The sequence below is a fragment of the Balaenoptera acutorostrata genome, chromosome 3 (genome assembly GCF_949987535.1).
Source record: "Balaenoptera acutorostrata chromosome 3, mBalAcu1.1, whole genome shotgun sequence".
NCBI classification, from domain to species: domain Eukaryota; kingdom Metazoa; phylum Chordata; class Mammalia; order Artiodactyla; family Balaenopteridae; genus Balaenoptera; species Balaenoptera acutorostrata.
The window spans coordinates 52,499,144-52,518,092 of record NC_080066.1 but is presented as its reverse complement, the minus strand read 5'-3'; the positions used below and the strand labels follow the sequence as shown (position 1 = coordinate 52,518,092).

Here is an 18,949-nt window from a genome sequence, read left to right as displayed (position 1 = left end):
CTCCAATGTCCTCTCCCTGCAGTATCTGTCTCTCCCTAGAGTCTGGGCCAGTTGGTTGCCCTGAAATCTCAGCACTACAATGTGTTCAAGGAAAACTATGAAATTGTTTGCCCAACATTTTTTCAGTGTTAGGCTGGAAGCAATGGTTTCCACTTTTCTATATCTCCGAATGAAAAAGCACTTTGTTTTTGACTTAAAGGGTTTTGGTTCTGGCTCTCTTTTGTGCTACCTTGGACCAGTACTAACCTTCCCTTGGTTTCCTTATCTTACCTGCCAAGATCACTGTTTGAGAATCAAATGATACAATGCATATAAAGATGTTTGGGAATCTATAAATCATTATACAATGTAGAATTATTATCTAAAGCCTGATAGCATTACTTTCACTTAGCAAACAATCAAATGGCCAGTTTAGCAGCTGCATAGTAGAAAGACCACCTGACACATCACATTGATTGTTAGTAGTCAAACAGTTGCTAAAATCAGAATGGTCTTAAAACTTGCATATATATTCTAACTTTTTTCTATAGAAAGCTAAGGGGGACAGACATATTTTCCTCTTCTTATAAACACAGGATTCAAAAGCAAATGAGGCTGGAACATTGTTAAGGGCTGGGGTGGGCAGACCTGTATTCTTATAAGAGTTAAACGGGAAGGTTATTTCAGAAGGAATAAACAAAGGTTATGAGAACAACTCATCCAAGTTTCTATGCATTCTTTCCTATTCTACAGTAGTTCTCTTTGGTATGTAGAATTTTCTAACAAATAATTTAGTGTTTCTCTTACAGAAAAGTATGTGCAAAAATTACTGAAAGTATGCAGAGCACAGAGAAGAAGTACTTAAGTCAGGTTTAATTTATCAAATTGAGGATGAGACCTCTAAGCAAAGATTCCAGTTTGGTAAATTAAAATTAACATAATAACTTCTCCATATTTAGCTTTAATTTTAAATAACCATTAGGTAGGTTTCCTGTTTTTTCATAATCTGATTTCTGTGTATTTAAAATAGACTTGTCTCTTCAAATGCTAATTTCAAATAGAAATACTCATTAGGAAAAGGTCTAGAGTCTATGGAAGTACAGTAAATTGCAAAGGAGAATATACACTATGTATAAAATACACGTTTTAAAGAATGAAATTGAAGAAAGGTTTAACGTACCAGTGGAGGCATCATGCCCTTGCTTGAAGGGGGGATGACAACTCGAAGATCTGGTTTTCGACTGTTCATTCCAAGACTGCCACCACCTGGAGGAGGGGGAGACTTTGTAGGCATAACTTTGCCTAAACTATTTGCACCAGTAGTTCCAATCAAATTTGGAGAAGCTCTTGAGTTTACAAATCCATTCCCTGGAAAAAAGAAATACCATTCATTAACATGAAACGAGTCATTAAAATTCTTTGGTACAAATATGATGCAAGTTTTCCCCAGTCCCAGTTTCAAGTGAATTTTATAATAAAACTCATGAATATCTAACCATGTCATCTTTTAATACTTTAAAAATAAGCAAAGAAAAAAAAATAAGCAAAGAGAGTGAAGCAAGTCTGAAATACATATAAAGTCTAAGACTAATGCTACTTGTTTCCAGTCTTACTGCTTGGACCTGCTGACAGAAACTTAAAACACAAAATATGTTTCTAATGGGGCATCTCCTACTGGGGACCAAGATAATGGGGATATATAAGAAGATGCCTGAGACCAGCCTATTCATTCATTCTCGCGACAACAAAGGCACTCCTACTAAGTTCTGGGCACAGAACTAGGTATCAGGGCATCTCCTTAACTGAAGCTTATTTAGCACTCAGCTCTAATGCCTTATTTTCACCAAGTACTTCTTCCTTATAGCTCTACCTGTACCTGTTCTGTTCTTTAGCTGCCATTAAGGTCTTCTTTAAGTATCTGTGATTTATCTGACTTCAATCAACTAATTCTTACTTTTTAACTTTCCCTAAAGAATTGTCTATCTTTCTTAGAGAGGAAATAAGGAAAAAGATACAGTGTGGTATATGTTCTATTGTATATACACAGTACATTTGGGCACCAGTTGAGATAGAAAATTAATGTACGAGATCATCCCTACTTTCATGGATACTGCAGTCATTCTAGTCCTCCTCATGTGTAGCCATGTGGTTTGGGTGGGGCTGACTCCACTTCAATCCCCCTTGCCACAGACTGGCTTGTTGATGGGCATTTGACTTAGGCCCAAGCCAATGAGTATACGGCATTCTCCCTCACCACAGTGATCAGAACCTAGGTAAAGCAGTTGCTATATGGCAGTGAGAAAGGCTCCTTCCTGCATTCCTCCAAATGTGACTGGGGAAGCATTTTATTCTCAAGCCATTTTGAGACTCAGAAGAAAGTCAGAATGAGAAAAAAGCTGACAGAGAAAGGAGAACTGAAAATAAATGAAGTAAAAGCCCTACCATGCTTACTGCCTATACCACTTCTGGCTCTTTTCAGTTACATATAAGTTAGTAAATACCCTATACTATTTAAGCCTAATTGAGGTGGTTTTCTGTCAGTTGCAACTGAGAGTATCCTATTACTACTCATCAGCTTACAGTTCAATGGTGGAGATAATGTCACAAATCAAAAACAAAGTAAAGTAACAATATACGGGAACATAAATGTTCATTTATAAAATAGAGGCTACATATACTATTTTGATTTCTAAGTAAATCTTAAATAAAGCAGGTGAGAACAGAAAACGTTAACTACATGATATATTTTTAAAATATTCTGTGAAAATTTAATTACTAAATTTAAGATGTAGTGTTAACTGCCCATAAAAAATACAGCATAGGTCACTCTACTATTCCATATTTTAAAAATAATCATCAGCTTTATAATAATCAAAACATAAAAAATTAAGTTTACCATGTATATGGTGTACTTTTAGCAACAGAGACTTAATTCCATGAATGTTTTACTATTATTCTATTTTGAATAGTGCTTAGTATCTAACTCTACTCTATTACAGTATATAGATGTTAATTTAAGGGCACCGAATAGAAGAAAACTTTGTTGGCTTAAGAATTCCATTCCTAGTGTTTATTACAAGCTAACCAAAAACAAAATATTCAGAATAGTGAACTAGAAGTTCCTGGAGGGCTGAAGAGGCCTCTTGAATTCTCTGGGTGGGACTCAGCATTCACACATCAATAGTAGCAACCATCTAAAATCAGACAACACAGAACTACCTGTACAATTTAGAAATAAACTTTTAAATGTCTATTAGGTGTAGAGCACTATGCAGTGAGGAGATTATAGGAAGGGATTAAAAAAAAAAAACCCTACATGGTCTTCAAGCAGCTTTTCACCTAGTTAGCAAGAACAGGCATACACCACAGAGACACGAAGATGTCAAAATTATACTTAAGATATGGGCAACACAATGAAATGTAACCACACAAAATTTACAAGGAAATAGAAAGCAAAGCACTGATACAGGCATGTGGGCTTTTAATTAGGGAAGACTTTGTGGGATCAACTATTTAAGCAGTCTGAAAGGGCAAAAGATGACAGAAGGCAGGCAGTATGAATAAATGTGAGAAAAATACACTAAAGTATGAATGAACAAAGTGTGACTAAGGAAAGGTGGGGCAGATAAGCACAGAGTCCATGGCTTCAGCGACTGTCACAAGGAAAGGGCAGTTGTATTTATTCTGTTCTTTTCCTTCCAGTATAAAGCAAAAAAGACAACTTTAGAATCCTCCAAAAAGGACTTCCCTGGTGGCGCAGTGGTTAAGAATCTGCCTGCCAATGCAGCGAACATGGGTTCGAGCCCTGGTCCAGGAAGATCCCACAGGCCGCGGAGCAACTAAGCCCGTGCGCCACAACTACTGAGCCTGCGCTCTAGAGCCCATGAGCCACAACTACTGAGCCCATGAGCCACAACTACTGAGCCCATGTGCCACAACTACTGAAGCCCGTGTGCCCAGAGCCCATGCTCTGCAACAAGAGAAGCCACCACAAGGAGAAGCCCATGCATCGCAACGAAGAGTAGCCCCCGCTCACCGCAACTAGAGAAAGCCCACGCGCAGCAACGAAGACCCAATGCAGCCAGAAATCAATAAATTAAAAAAAAAAAAAGAATCCTCCAAAAATAAACAGACACCAGATATTACAAATATATATACATGTCTGTGTTAAATACATGCAGGGACTAACCAAAACTGAGTATCTGCTGTGTGCTTAACACTGGCCTAAAACCTTCCTAAAATCTCACCCTGAGAAGACTATTCTAAAAAGTGAAATGTAGTACAATGAGTACTGCAATGAGTTAATGACAAAAACCAATTATGTACTGCACATATTTTTCAGTTTGTAATTTGTATTTGCTTTTGTATTGGGTTATCAGATCATTTTAATTCTATGGAAGTTTCTTGACTGGAAGAGAAATATTTAAACCCACTAAAATCCACGTAGTGTTTGGCAGTTTATAAAACATTCTCAGGAACAAAATATATAATGAATAGGGTCAACTGATGAATAGATATGTAAATTCTAAAATTAAAAAAATATAACTAGAAAGAGATTAAGTTCTTGAAGTTCTGCTGAAGGAAATGAATGCTTCAGTATATTTGCTTATATTAGAGTTTGAAAAGATATGTTATTTAGGTGATCTATATGAGAAACTAAAAATTAATGTTTTGCTAATGTGATATAATCAACTTTGTTGGATCCTAACCAGAACATTTTCAAGGGACAAAGAAAACAGAGAAGTGAGGTGCAGCACTTAGGAACTGGCCTGCATCTCTTCAGCACTTGTCATTCAAAATGTTGGGATTCCAGATGATCAGTGCTTCTTTCCCCCTCCAAGTTACTCTCACCCAATTCCTCTTGCTTTCTCCAAAACTTTTACCAAGTGACCTACCATTTTTAATTCATTATGTGATTTAATTTTGTTGTGGGGACTGATACTTCAGTTAACCTTATGAGGTTATTTCCTGCATTCTGCTTCCATTATCTTGAAGGGGTATGTATTAAATCTGGGCTGAATCTCCTTTCCACACCCCAGAAAGCAATTTCCAGCACTCTGTTAAGCTCCAGAAAGCAGTGCTGTTAAAAAAACAAGCTCTGCACTAGGCCATCCCCTGTGGAGCAGAGCTCATCCATGAATTGGGCAGAGGTAACTGCTAAGCAAGTCATCTGGATATAAAATGCTCATCAAATAATTTTATACAAAAACCTGAAGGTTTAACAGAAACCAGTAGAATGTAAGTGCAAATTAAAAATGCTTCTCTTAAATAATGGCATGAATATATGTTCTTAATTTCTCTGTTAATATATAGAAGATTCTTATTTACTTGATTTGCACTCAAATCTGAAGGATAAAGCAGTATTTCCTCTCAAATACATTATAAGATGATGCAAAGGTGTAATTTAGAAAAACGCATTATCAAGAAGCACTAATGTGCTTTTCCCATGTGGAATCTATGATGCTTTTCAGCTAGACGTGGTACCATAGTAACCCATGAGAATCAAATTACAAGAATGAAAGGGGACCTAAAAGCACGATATTTCTGAGTATAAAGTCAGAGTCTGCAGCAGACGATTACAGGATGATGTAAGAGTTTGGTAACTTGCCAGACTGAAACAAGATAATCTTATATGCACCATTTGTTATTTTGTGGAGTGTAGTGATATACTGCCTAATGTGTGCCTTCTTACCTCCTGTTCATTTTTTATGACAAAAATGAAGACATTGTTGGGATAGACTTTTGAGGTATATACTTTAAGGATATAACTCATCTTGTCACAGCCTACAAATTTAGGAATAAAGTACTGATTCTAAATGAATAAACCCAATTTAATGTGACTTTTGGTAAAATGTGTTTTCAAGCTTTATGATAACTTATGCCCTGACACAAATGTGACAAAAATGCTTTCGAGCAAACTGCATACTAATGCTTCCAGAAACTTGACAAAGCTGATCTTAATTATGGTCCTACAGCTCTAAGGCAAGTCATTCAATTATATCAATCTGGCTTCTATTTCAGAATATCGTATCATCTGAAATACTGCACTGAAGTGGCTGGAAAGCACTCCCATGTTCTTAATACTGCTCTTTTAGGGTTATTACTATGAATCTATCTGAGAAGTTGAACTGACATGCAGAGGATTTTGAAAATCTCAAGAGATTCTGAAAAATTCATCCAAAGCAAGGTTCAAGAATTAATTTTATCATATTTGACAATTTTTTCATAAAATCTGACAAACTTTCAGCTGATTATTCAATAAATAGGTAAATAAATAAAAATATACTTTAAAAGTCTATAAAATTATGTCATTTGTATAAAGAAGTGAATGAGGTTTCTAAAATTTAAAAAGACCATGGGTTTTAAAATCACTGATGACATACTTACTTGACTCAGTGAAAATTCCTATATGATGAACAATATGGATTCTGTCCATTAGAAACTTATGATCTAAAACAATCATGAGATCCTGGTTCTTCTGTACTCCCTCTCAATCTTTCCTAGGTACACAGCCCCAAAGAGCCCCATGTCTCCTTCTCTTTCAGAGACTTCATGTATCCCCATGGCTTCAACCACTGCCTCAATATGACTCTTAAATCTGTAGTTCTGCTTTGTGTCTCCTAATTTCCAGTCCACATGCAACTATCTGGTGGGCACTGTTCCCCAGATATGCTGCTGTCATTTCAAACTCAACCTGTTTTAAACACCTGTACTACCGTCATCCTCCATCACTTCCATCCCCACTTTCACAGAGCTATCAAGCTTTTCTTTCTTTATAATGCCTTTCTCCTTACCCATCTCTTCTTTTTAACTGCCACTGCCTCTGCTATAATGCAAATCCTTATTACCTTCACTCAACCCATATCAACTCCAAGAGCTTGTTGAGCTCTTTCTAGTCCAGTGTATTTTTTTTCTCTTTCTCGACATGTTTTTAAAAAAGTGAAACTGCTGGATTTGGGCAATTTTACATTATGCTTGATCTTTGAAAAGAGGCCCAAAGTTAAAAAGAGTTCCCAAAGTCATCTAAGTTACAGTATTATCTGAGTATTAAATGTAAATTCTCAGTAGAGAAATTTACCTAGTAAACCATAAGCAATAAGCAGATTGCCTCCATGAAAGATATATACAATTTACAATACATACAAAACTAGCAGGTTTTATTTGGACAATAACATAGACAAAATACAAAAAATCACTTTACAAGGAAAAAAACAAATGAATGCTCTAATTTACTATAATAATTTTATGACTATAGATGTACCACATCAATATAGCATCACAGAAAGTTCAGAAACTAGAAATCAGGAGGGAAAACACATACTTCCACTATTCTAACATAACTATTATAATCATTTTGGATTTCTTCTCCTTTTATCTTCCATGTGTATATTTTTTGCATAGTTTTAAATCACAACTAAAAATTGGAATTCAGTTGAAATTTCTAATTTACTTAATTTTTATACTGTTGAATATGTTGATATTTTCCTATTATTCCCTACTATAAATAAAGTTGCAATGAACCTTTGCATAGTCTGATTGATTTCTTTAGGAGAGATTCCTAGAAATGGGATTACTAGGCTTAGAGGAAAACAGGTTATTATGACTACTGAAACATCTTGTCAAAAACTTTCCAGAACGACTGTTACTAATTTCCAATGCCACAAACACATAACCAGATCATCAGTTTCACCCACCTTCATCAGCTTTCCATGTCACAATAAAAAGTGGTAATAGTTGGCAATTACTAGGTGGGGCTGTTTTTTTTTTTTTTTTTTGCATTTTTATTTGAATCTCATGATTACTATCAACGAGGAACATGCTTTTCAATTTTTAAAATACTAGTTGGGTTTCTTTTTTGAATTGTACATTCAAGTATATTAAATGCCTATTCATTTATCAAATATTCCCCTAGATGTGGCCTGTATTTTATTTCACTTTTTCTCTTAAGAATGAGAAAAATCTATTATCTCACATAAGACTTGGGGAAAAGTGGTTGCAGGCTCAGTGCCTTCAACAGCTCAACACAGAGGACCCACAGTCTTTCTAGCTTTCCACTTTGCCATCCTCAGCTTGTTGGCCTGTCCTTTTATACTGACTTGCTTCATGATCTCAAGATGAAGCTGCATATCTAGCTGCCAATGCAGACAATAATGTTCAAAGATTCAAAAGGCTACCAAATCTTTGTGAGTGTGAATGTATGTGTGTGTGAACTTTTTTCTCTCTAAATTTCAGAATTAATAGTATAACTACAATGTACATTACATGCTCGTAGTTTTAAAAGTGCCTCCACATTTGTGATTATAATTACTTTTTTATATCAAAGTATTATATTTATTTTAAAAACTTTTAATATAATACATATACAGAAAGGTGTACAAAACAAAAACTTAAAAGATCAAGGATTTATCATATGAACCATGTAACCATAGAACCCCAAAGAATATTGCTAGTTTCTATAATTGGGCCCCCAAAATACTCCTATTGTTCCACCTACCAAAGTGGCATATATCATGACTTTTACAGTAACTTCGTGTTTTTCTTTATAGTTTTACTATCTACCTACACAGACATCCTTAAAACTATAGTTTTGCTCGCCTGCTTTTCAAACTTTATGTAGATAGAATCATTTAGTATTTGCATCTCTCTTCTTTCATTTGTATTAGCTTGGTGAAATTCATCCATGTTGTTGATTACTGCTATAGTTCCTTCATTTTCATTGCAGTACAGTATTACTTCATGTAAAGGTACTATCACATATTCATCCACTCTACTACTGACAGAAATCTGAATTATTTCTAGATGCTGGCTGTAACAAATAATGCCATGCACATTCTTTTACATATCTCTTGGTGCTCATGGTGCATATATGCATTTCCCTAGTATATAAGTATGAGTGAAAATGCTGGGTCATGGAATACACATATTTACAACTTTAGTAGATAATGTCAAAATGATTGCACCGATTTGTACTGCCATCATCAGTGTATGAGAGTTTGGGCTTTTCCAAACCCTTGTTAACACCTGGTATTATCTATTTTGCTTTAGCCATTCTGGTGGGTACCTAATGTTGTCTGTGGTTTTAATTTTGCATTTCCTTTATTACTGAATCAAGCATCTTTTCACACATTTATTAGACACCTGGATAGCTTCTTTTGTGAAATGTCTGTGTTCTCATGCACATTAAGACTTAAATTTCTCTTAAAGCACAGCTTTACCTGTATCCCACATGTGTTCTAAAGGGTTTCTTGAATCTATGGCTTGATGTGTTTTGTCAGGTTTGGAAAATTCTGTGATTATCTCTTCAAATACCACTTCTGGCCAATTTTCTCTCTTTTTGCCTCTGGGACTCCGATTTTAAGTATGTTAGACCTTCTCACTGTATCCTCTAGGTCTTACTCTTCTTTTGAATTATCCATCCTTTTATGTCTCAAAAATTCTGAATATTGTTCCTGTCTTATCTTTTAGTTCACCAATTCTCACTTTTGCTTTGTCTAATTTGTTATTAAACCCATCCAGTCAGTTCTTAATACTATTACTTTTTTTAGTTCTAAAATGTCCATTTTTAAAGTTTCCAGTTCTCTGCCAAAATTCTTAATCTATTTTTTATCTTCCTGATACAGTAAATATTGTTATGTTAAAGTCAAAGTCTGTGCCTAATAACTCCAAGTTCTGGAGTTCCCAGGAGGCAGGTTCTACTGTCCATTTTTTTCTGCAGGCTTTCATTTATGTTGTACTGCTCCTGACTGTGCCTAGTTAGTAATCTGCTTGTATGTCAAGTACAAATAATAAGGCCTGGGATGGTGTTTTATCCTTATATTATTTTTCTAAAGAGTATTCCCAGGTATCCTTCCCAGGTATCCTGGGGACCCTAACAATATATCACCACGATCTAACTTCAAGAAGTGGGATGATGCAAATAGGAGATGTATCTACTATGAGGGACTGATAACCTCTGATTCATGCTACTTCTAGGGTCCAGCCTTTTGGGGACTCAATCCAAAGTGAGAAGAATATACTAGGCCTTCCCAATTCTTTGTGGGCCCTGAACTTTGATCTCTCTGTCTCCCTATGTCTCTGAGGCTATTATACTCAGCTTCTTTAGGCAATCCACTGTGGAAGTGGCCAACTACCACCTAGGAAAAGCAGCCATAAATGCTGGGCTCACCTCTTTGAGTCTCTGTCTTTGTCATTCCCTGGATCTTGAGCCAATAATTCCTCATTATCTTATTAGCTCTGAAATGCTTTCAAACAGATTTTAAAAAATACTCTGCCTAGCATTTCTAGTTGTCCTCAGAAAAAGAGTTGGTCCAAATGACCAAGTCTGCCCAAATGACCTGTCTTTCCCAAAATATGTTTTATATGACACTAATTCTGAAAGATGCTTTTTCATGAGGAAAATAAAAATGAAGGGTTCTACTGTGAAATCGCTTTGAGTAACCATATGTTTAAAGATTCACAAAACAGGTTAGCATTTTATAAAGGCTCTGATAAGTCCTACAGTAAAGAAACTGGTTTAGTTTTATTTAGCACAAGGTTTACCAAACACATAGGTAAGTCCTTCTTTTCATATGGTTCTAGGAAACATACTTTGAAAAATGTAGATAAGAAATCATATCCACAGCTCTTAATATATTTTCTTCTAAGTTTCTCTGGGAATTTAAAAATGTTTAATCTTTTCATTCATAAAGACTTTAGGCATAAAATTGAGTTTAAACTATTTTTCCAAACTACTAAACCAAAATGGCACCATTGTTGAAAATGGGCTAAAATACATTATTTGACTCTTCTTTGCAAAAAAATAACAACACTTCTAAAATACCTATGACAGACCATTTATTTTGGGGTGGGGAGGGAAATTTACAGCAAGAAACACTTTAAACCCATGTATGCTATAAGTACTGCACAAAAATAATTACTTCCATTTGGTATCTGAATTAAGTGATACAAGATGTCTAGTTAGTTGAATCTGAATTCTGAGGTGGCACATGTTAAAAAGCAGTTATAACAAAAATGTCATCTAGGATATAATCCAAACAAGCAGAATTACATCTAGCACAGGTTAAATAGGTATATAAGAGTATGAATCAGTGAAGAATCAAGACATTCAATCTTGATATGTCTGAGGTTATATTGTGTTATAAGATTGTTATAAGAAATAGATTTATCTCTGTGTGTATGTAGTAATAGAAATAGACTTTTAAGTAACTCACTAAGCACTTAAATATTTTAATACTTACTTGAATCTTAAATTTTTATAAAAATTCATGTTCACTAATCATGATCAGTAATGTGGTTATTAACACTATTAGCACTAAACATATTAAAATAGTTGCCTATGACTGGGGAATGGAGGGTGCAGGGAGAGGAAGGGAATGGGAGTGGAACAGAGGTATAAAGGGAAAAGTGAATAACATTGAGAGATGCTTTGTGCAAACCACTGAATATGCGCCATGATCTGAGGAGTGTGACTAATGTGACCCTCCAAACCTGAGGGTCTAGAAAGGGGGGAGGAAGCTTACAAAAGAAGAAAGATGAATTTAAAAAAAGAAATAAAAGAAACAGGATTAGATTATATGTAGAAGGTCAAATTAGGATGACGACAAAGTCTGAGTCTGAAATTACCAAAGGGAGCACAGAAAACTGAGCAAAGACAAAGTCTAGATTTATAGTTGCACGGCAGATAATAAAGAATAGTATAAGAGCTTTAGGGAAGTGTGGAGAGTACAAAAACCAAAAAAGAACAAAAAGAGAACTGAAACACTTGTTTGATAGGAGGAAGAGCCATGTTTATAAGCCAGAGGTATGAGAAAAAAAACAAAGGCAAAGGGAAAACACATTAGAAATCTTCAAATAGTTAAACCCCATTAAATAAAAATAATTTTGGAAATAACACCAAGAGCTAGTCAAAATTAACATTAAATAAAACAGAAATTATTGATTCCAGCCATAACCAGGCTGGAAAGTAGAAGGGAGAGCAAGATGCATAGTGCTGGAAGAATAAAAGCATATGGGAAGGGACTTTCCTGGTGGCGCAGTGGTTAAGAATCTGCCTGCCAATGCAGGGGACACAGGTTCGATCCTTGGTCCGGGAAGATCCCACAGGCTGCGGAGCAACTAAGCCCGTGCACCACAACTACTGAGCATGCGCTCTAGAGCACACGAGCCACAACTACTGAAGCCCACATGCCCTAGAGCCACACGCCACAACAACTGAGCCAACACGCCACAATTAACTGAAGCCCATGCACTCTAGGGCCCGCGTGCCGCAACTACTGAGCCCGTGTGTTGCAACTACTGAAGCCCGTGCCCCTAGAGCCCATGCTCCGCAACAAGAGAAGCCACCACAATGAGAAGCCTGTGCACTGCAATGAAGAGTGGCCCCCACTCGCTGCAACTAGAGAAAGCCCACATGCAGCAACGAAGACCCAACGCAGCCAAAAAAAATATTTAAAAAAAAGCATATGGGAAAATGCAATATAAAAAGAGTATATGGGCACGTAAACAACTAAAATAGAGCTGAAAAGAAAGAAACTATAAACATTAGGAAATACACATACAAGGATAGCAGTCCTAATGTGTAATTGGTAAGACCTTTATGAATTTTTCCACATTTAATTATCTGTTAAAAAAATATCCCACAACAGGTCTTATCTGTTTAATTCCATTAAAACAGCAATTAATACAGTCAGTGGCAGATACAATTAGGTATTTATTCCTACTTTAGGTCACTACATGTTTTGTAACTTGTCTCACTCAATAAAGTCCATTTATTTCTTTCTCATCATTTTAAATTATTCAATCATCTCCAAAATTTTCTTAAGGCAGAAGCTCCTCACATTTTTGGAATAAATGGGTTGAATATATGTAATTGGGAATTTTTCCTATAAGTGATCTGTTTTCAGATGTCTCTTTGAACACACAATATCTAGAAGCAGGGAGGGAATTCCTGCCCTTGTTTTCAGATAAAAATGATGATAACTGTAATTATCACAGATGAAGAGACCAAGACGACAAAATGTGATGGTAATCCAAAGGGATACAGTTATTCTTGTGACTCTTTGACATACATGTCATGTTTTTGTAATGTTAAGATCACAATCTATCTTTACCAGCACTTCAGGGCTGGGCAGACAGACACATTTATGACATGTTTAAACTGCTAGTCATCTTGGGAGGGGTCCCAAAGCAAAAGAGCCAATCTGGCAGCAACCACGACAAAATGTGAATGTTCTACATGTGACTACCAAAACAGATCCTTCAGAGACAAACTTCTCAATTCTCTTTGTGTCTCTAGAAGTAGGCCCACCATTTCTTCCTATTGCAGTTTCTCTGAAAACATTTCACACAATTGTAAGATATAGCAGTCTGCTAACAGTCTAACTCTGGTAAGGACAGATGACACAGAAAGCTTCTCCTTAAGAAACTGTCTTGATGTAAAAATTGTATTAAGGTAATTTAGTCTTGAGAAAAGAACAATGTCTGCTATGAAGGAGGCACTCAATTAATATTTATTGAATGAATGAGTAACTGAACGTAAGGCCAAGGTATGAGGAATAACACAGGGATATGAAAAAATGTTAAGTACTAGTGAAAGCACTAATTAGACAAAGTGCAAAGGGACATGTCTACTCTAGTCATATATCCCCATATTCTCCTCTTCGTTTGGTAGAAGGCCTTGTTTGAGGGAAAATATTCCTTTTATCTCAGATAGGACAGATGCCTACAAAGTAAAACAGTAGGAATTCACTCACCCACTGGGCTGCTTCCAGCTCCATTTGGCACTGTGAGGTCTGAGGTGCTCAACATCCCACCTAACAACATTAGAGAGAGGAGAGAGGGAATGTGAATTGGCTCTCCTTATCTGAATAACAAGGAATTGAACAGAGGTTAACTCTCACTCCATTCCTAAAAAACACAAAAATAAAAACTAGCCCAGTCTGAATTTGGTGTTAACATGTAATATGATGTAGTCAAACATACAGTCACTCGCCTATCAAGCTCTGGACATGTCTGCCTTCTTGTGTATCAATACCAAATGGTACATATTGATAAGAATGGGGGGAGTGCTAATGGAGTGCTATAAAATCTAGGAATAATGGGAAAGGAGACACTGCATTACACACAGTGATGCAGTAAATGCACTGAAAATTTCTGCTGAATTAATGAACAAATCAGACAGGGGGAGATGGAGAAAACGCTCTAACTCCAATCAGGTGAGTCATCTCTCCACATTTTTAACACGAATGGCTCACACTCAATTTTAAATCTTTGCTCATGATATCCTAAATAAATTTTCTGCCTGTCTAGTATGGCTTTCCCATGATAAGGAAAGCTTTCCCAGGATAAGGAAAGCTTTATTTGTTCCACAAAGCCTAGTACAAGGCTAGAGCCACAGATTTTCAAAATAATACTTTCAAATGGAGGCAATTATGTAGTAGTGACTCTTGCTCATCAAAGCAATAAAATTAAGAGTAGCAGAATAAGAAACGGTTTATGTTAGCACTTAGTTTTTTCTTTCTTTTAAAGAACTGGAAGAATAAATATCAGGACGTACCTGCACTGCCAGTACTTGGTGGTCTCTGAGGGGCTCCAGGGGATACATTTCTATGTAATGTGGCTTGAGGTGGAGAGAGCATGTTTGAATCTGCTAATGTTGAGCTGGCTGCCAAAGATGGGGACACAAGTGAACTCCCTGGGTTAGTGTAGGACAAAGCACTAGGGCTGGTCACCGGGACTGTGACAGACATTGAGAAGTTTTGAGGTGGCAAACCGGGCTGTAAATAAAGAAAAAGGAAGAGAAAACTGTTAGTTTCATTTTAATCTATATTAAATTTAATAACTTATGAACTTTAATTTGATAAGGTAACACTAGTTACTAAAAGCAGAGGATGGGGATAGCATAGGTTCTTACTAAATCAATTTGCAGGTTTAAGCTATTTTCTTTACAATTATATTTGGACATGAGAATGTTTAACATGAACATTTTCAATTTCCATTTTTTATATATTAATACATATATACTAGTATAATGTATATATTATATATTTCAAATATTGAGAAATGAAAATGAGAGGTCAGAACCTGATATTAAAGTTGTGTTGTCAAGTTTACACATTATAAAATACATCACTGTTACCAAGAAAGCATAAATTAGCACTTAAATGCAAATCAGTTTAGTAACATTACATTTCTATTGGGAGATTCCAAATATAACAAAAGGGGAAAAGTATGTACATATATCATAAACTTCATACATCAAGTTTGCCCTGGTCTGATTTAATTCACTAACATTCTTAATGGACAAAACTTAAAAAAAAAAAAAAATCACGTTATATATATAACACAATGCAATGAGTGTAATAAAAATGCAAAAAAAAAAACTAAACAAAATTAACTACTGACAAGTTATCTTTAAACTGTAAAGATTAAATTACAAGTATTGTTATCTTATTTCCCTCCAAAATATTCCATAGTCCCTTAAAAATAATATTTTCTATTTTCCTCTTGCATTTCCTCCATAGACCGCTTATACTTGTTAACCATGATAAATAACAATCCTCTTTATAATTTAAAGTGAGAGAAAATAGAAAACTTTCCTCTCCCTACATTTTAAAACAGTGATTTGCAAAGTAAGGTAACACTGCTAATTCAAAGTTGAAAGAATGTAAATAATTATGTACTTTACTCAATAGTTTATTTCAGGTAGAAAATTATAACTCATTAAAAAGTATAAAACAATGGATACATGATAAAATGTTTTCAAAGGTAAAGCAATTTTATTTAAACAATGTCTTTGCAGCTTAACGTTAACTGCAAGGTCACCAACATCCATATGAGTTCAAAAGGGATTTTTTTTTTTCTGTTGTTTTGTTTCTTAAGAATGGTATTAGCACAAAAAATACCTCCTTAAATCTGTTTTCCATGGGCTTCTTCTTATAGCATAGGACTACTTTGAAGAAATAATCCATGATGCGTACTTTAGGGCACAGTTTTAAGAGAATTAACTCTGGTAATGAAAGAAATATCAGCATTGGAAACAATTTGTTCCACAAAGCCTACAACACATATATAGTGTTAGAAAAATTAGATCCAGAATAACTGTCTTAAGCAGCTCTTGCCAATGGTGCTTCAATGAGAACTCTCTGAAGAACTATCAAAGGAGTATGAACTCAAAGAAGTACTGTTTCACTATGGTTAAATGTGTGAGCATGGAAAAATTTTAAACCAACTATTTGTTTTGTAACCAGTTTAAGAACACTGCTTCCTTAAATTAAAATCGAGCCAAGGCTCTCTTCCTCAATACCTACAGTGTTAAGAAAAGAATAGGAATTTGGAGGTACTGTCACCAAATTGTTTTGGGACATTAACAAAGAGCCAAATAGTAAGCTACTATTACAGCAACTGTATAAAATAATTAAAAATAATTTTGAAACACCACGTTTTATAATAAACCCAGCCATTTTATATTTTATAGTCTCAAGATCTACTTAAGTACATGTAATATTTTAAAAGTCATCGGAGGGAGAGGGAAGTCTCATATGCACCCTATATTTAAAATCATGGAAATTTAAACCTGGAAGGGACCTTAAAAAACTATTTGAGCCAACTCACTCACTTTACAGATGAGGAAATTGGAATCCAGGATGTTTAGGTGCCCTATCCAAAGACATGGGGATAGTAAGTAGCAGAGCCTGGATTAGGATGTTTTCGCTTCACTTCTATGTTTAAGACACTGAAGACTGAAGATGTACCATTGTAAGATTTATGCAATTTTATTTTGAAGTTCTATAAAACCAAAAGAAATTAATAAAATACTTTTTCCCCCTTCTACTTACTGCTGTCATCACCCGCTACAAAAATAAACAAGATGTGTTGTCAATCTCTTCATGCACAAGGTAAGAGCACAAACCATACTTTAGTACTCACTGCGATTTTATGATTCCGCATCATATTATCAAATTCCTCATTAATTTTTTTATATTTTTCTTCTGTATGTGGAGTTAGCACATAGGAAGTATCAGGGTCTGGGCTGTCGCACCCTCTGTGTTCCTTCTTGTTCAGAGCCTAAATAATGAAGTTAACAAAAAGGATCAACAAATAAAAAGTAGAGGTAAAGTAAAAGTACTTACAGGGCCTCGTTTGAAAATAAAATCACTATCTTCATTTAGTTTGCTGAATCTGTCCTCCGAGAGTGGACTGTGCTCAAAGTAATCGTCAGCATCAGGGCTCTCACAACCATTAAGGCCTTTCTTTCTTAAAGTCTGAAATACAATTGGAAAATTCACACACAAATGATACTAACTTGCCATGAGTTTTTTTTGTAAAATTATGAGAGCACAGACTGAATGAACTGGGTAATACAAGAGCCACTGAAATGGTTTTAAATGATCACAATGCACTCTAAGTCTTCAAATAAAGTAAACCTTAGACATAAGCAAAATTATGTTCCCATTATACCTTAAGAGAAAAGGAATATTTATATATTTGGATTCTTCCTTTCCAAACTTCCTAGAGAATACTAAGTTACTCACTGCTCTGACAGTTACAATCCAAATCTGATTACAGCTTGATCAACATATCTGATAGGATCAATGAGTGTGAGACCCCGAAATACAAATATATCAAGACGATATATATATAAAGTTACCTTTATAAAATGAACATTTCAGCCACTTCATCTACTGACATTCCTTTCTGCCTGAGAGTTTATCCCATTCTTCAGAAAGAATAGGCTCAATATCCCGATAATTTCATTCCTAATTTGTTCTTAAATACTGTGATTTTGCTACATAACTCTGAAGTATAAAAACTCAAATACTTATTTACATATGACAGTAATGACTCTTTCCTACGTAGAATGTACGTATCGTTAGTGACTTCACATATCTTTAAATTTTGTAAAAAAAACTAATTCAGCATGATCTTTTCCACATTTCGCTAGCTCTTTCTACAGAGTGCCTTCATGGATTGATTTAGTCCACTGAATTGACTTCCTGGAGAATTTTCTTGAGTGTTATCAAACTATCCCCTGGACCATATTGACTCTTTTCCTTTCTTCTTACTTTGGGGTACAAATATAATGAACAATTGGTTTTCTGAGTTTTAATTTTTTTAATTAAAATCATCACAAAATGACTTGTTTAGTATTTAAAATAATACACTTAAAACCAAGGGCTTGATAACCTATAGAATATTAATTCACTTACAGATTGTCTAAATTTTTAAAAATCCTGATGGGTCTTACTTTAAAGTAGAATTTTGGGGTTCAACAACTTAGATAGCTTTGAGACTTGCTGATTTTCCAGCCAACCACACAGGAGTTTTAGGAAGTTAAAATTCTCCAAGTAAGCCTACCTACTTAGGTTAAGAAATATTTGAACAATAGATTAGTACTAGATGAGTGCATTTATAAATGATTATTTATATTAGATTTAAGGTATATTTTAAATTAATTCATAATAATAGATCTTGGTATCCTTTAAAACATGATTTACAATAATTATGAATGCTATTTTACTCCTTTTTTTCTTGAAAGAACATAAACACACAATACATTAAGATTTGAGAATTTTTTCTTAATTTCTCTGAAGTCTATTTTAAAATTTCACTTTACTCAATTTGATTTTTTTTTTTTTGGTGCAAGCTTAAAGGATCATTAAGAAATCAGTGGTATAGCTGTGTTAGCTTCTCAAATTGCTTGGCATGCACTAGGAATCCCATACACAATGCCTGAAACTCCCACCACAACACAATCACTAAACATGAGCATATAGCAAACACTACACCTATTTCCCCAATATCAGCCCCGTGGTTCTGAGTTCTATGGGTCTAAGTAATCACATGAACTTTTATGTGTACTTAGCCATAAAAGGTCCTGTTGTTTAGAACTAAAAGGTGGACACGTATCCTCCCCCATTCGTAGTAGCAAGTTCTGCTTGCCAAAGCTCTGCAACTTGCTATCAGCAATGAA

The 18,949-nt window shown here is 35.1% G+C and overlaps 1 protein-coding gene across 10 annotated transcripts in view; it reads right to left on the bottom strand.

The window, feature by feature from the left end:
* MEF2A (myocyte enhancer factor 2A) overlaps positions 1–18,949 on the bottom strand; it is a 171,022-nt gene that overhangs the window by 28,492 nt on the left and 123,581 nt on the right. For 4 of the 10 annotated variants that reach the window (XM_057542638.1, XM_057542637.1, XM_057542641.1 and 1 more), the window contains 4 exons: positions 16,906–17,043; positions 14,534–14,753; positions 13,731–13,790; positions 1,160–1,347 (listed from right to left, as the gene is read on the bottom strand). In XM_057542638.1, the coding sequence (XP_057398621.1) occupies positions 1,160–1,347; positions 13,731–13,790; positions 14,534–14,753; positions 16,906–17,043 (606 nt within the window). Of the gene's footprint in view, positions 1–1,159; positions 1,348–13,730; positions 13,791–14,533; positions 14,754–16,905; positions 17,044–17,108; positions 17,241–18,949 lie in introns of all 10 variants that reach the window. The other 6 variants (XM_057542643.1, XM_057542645.1, XM_057542640.1 and 3 more) reach the window with 4 other exon arrangements.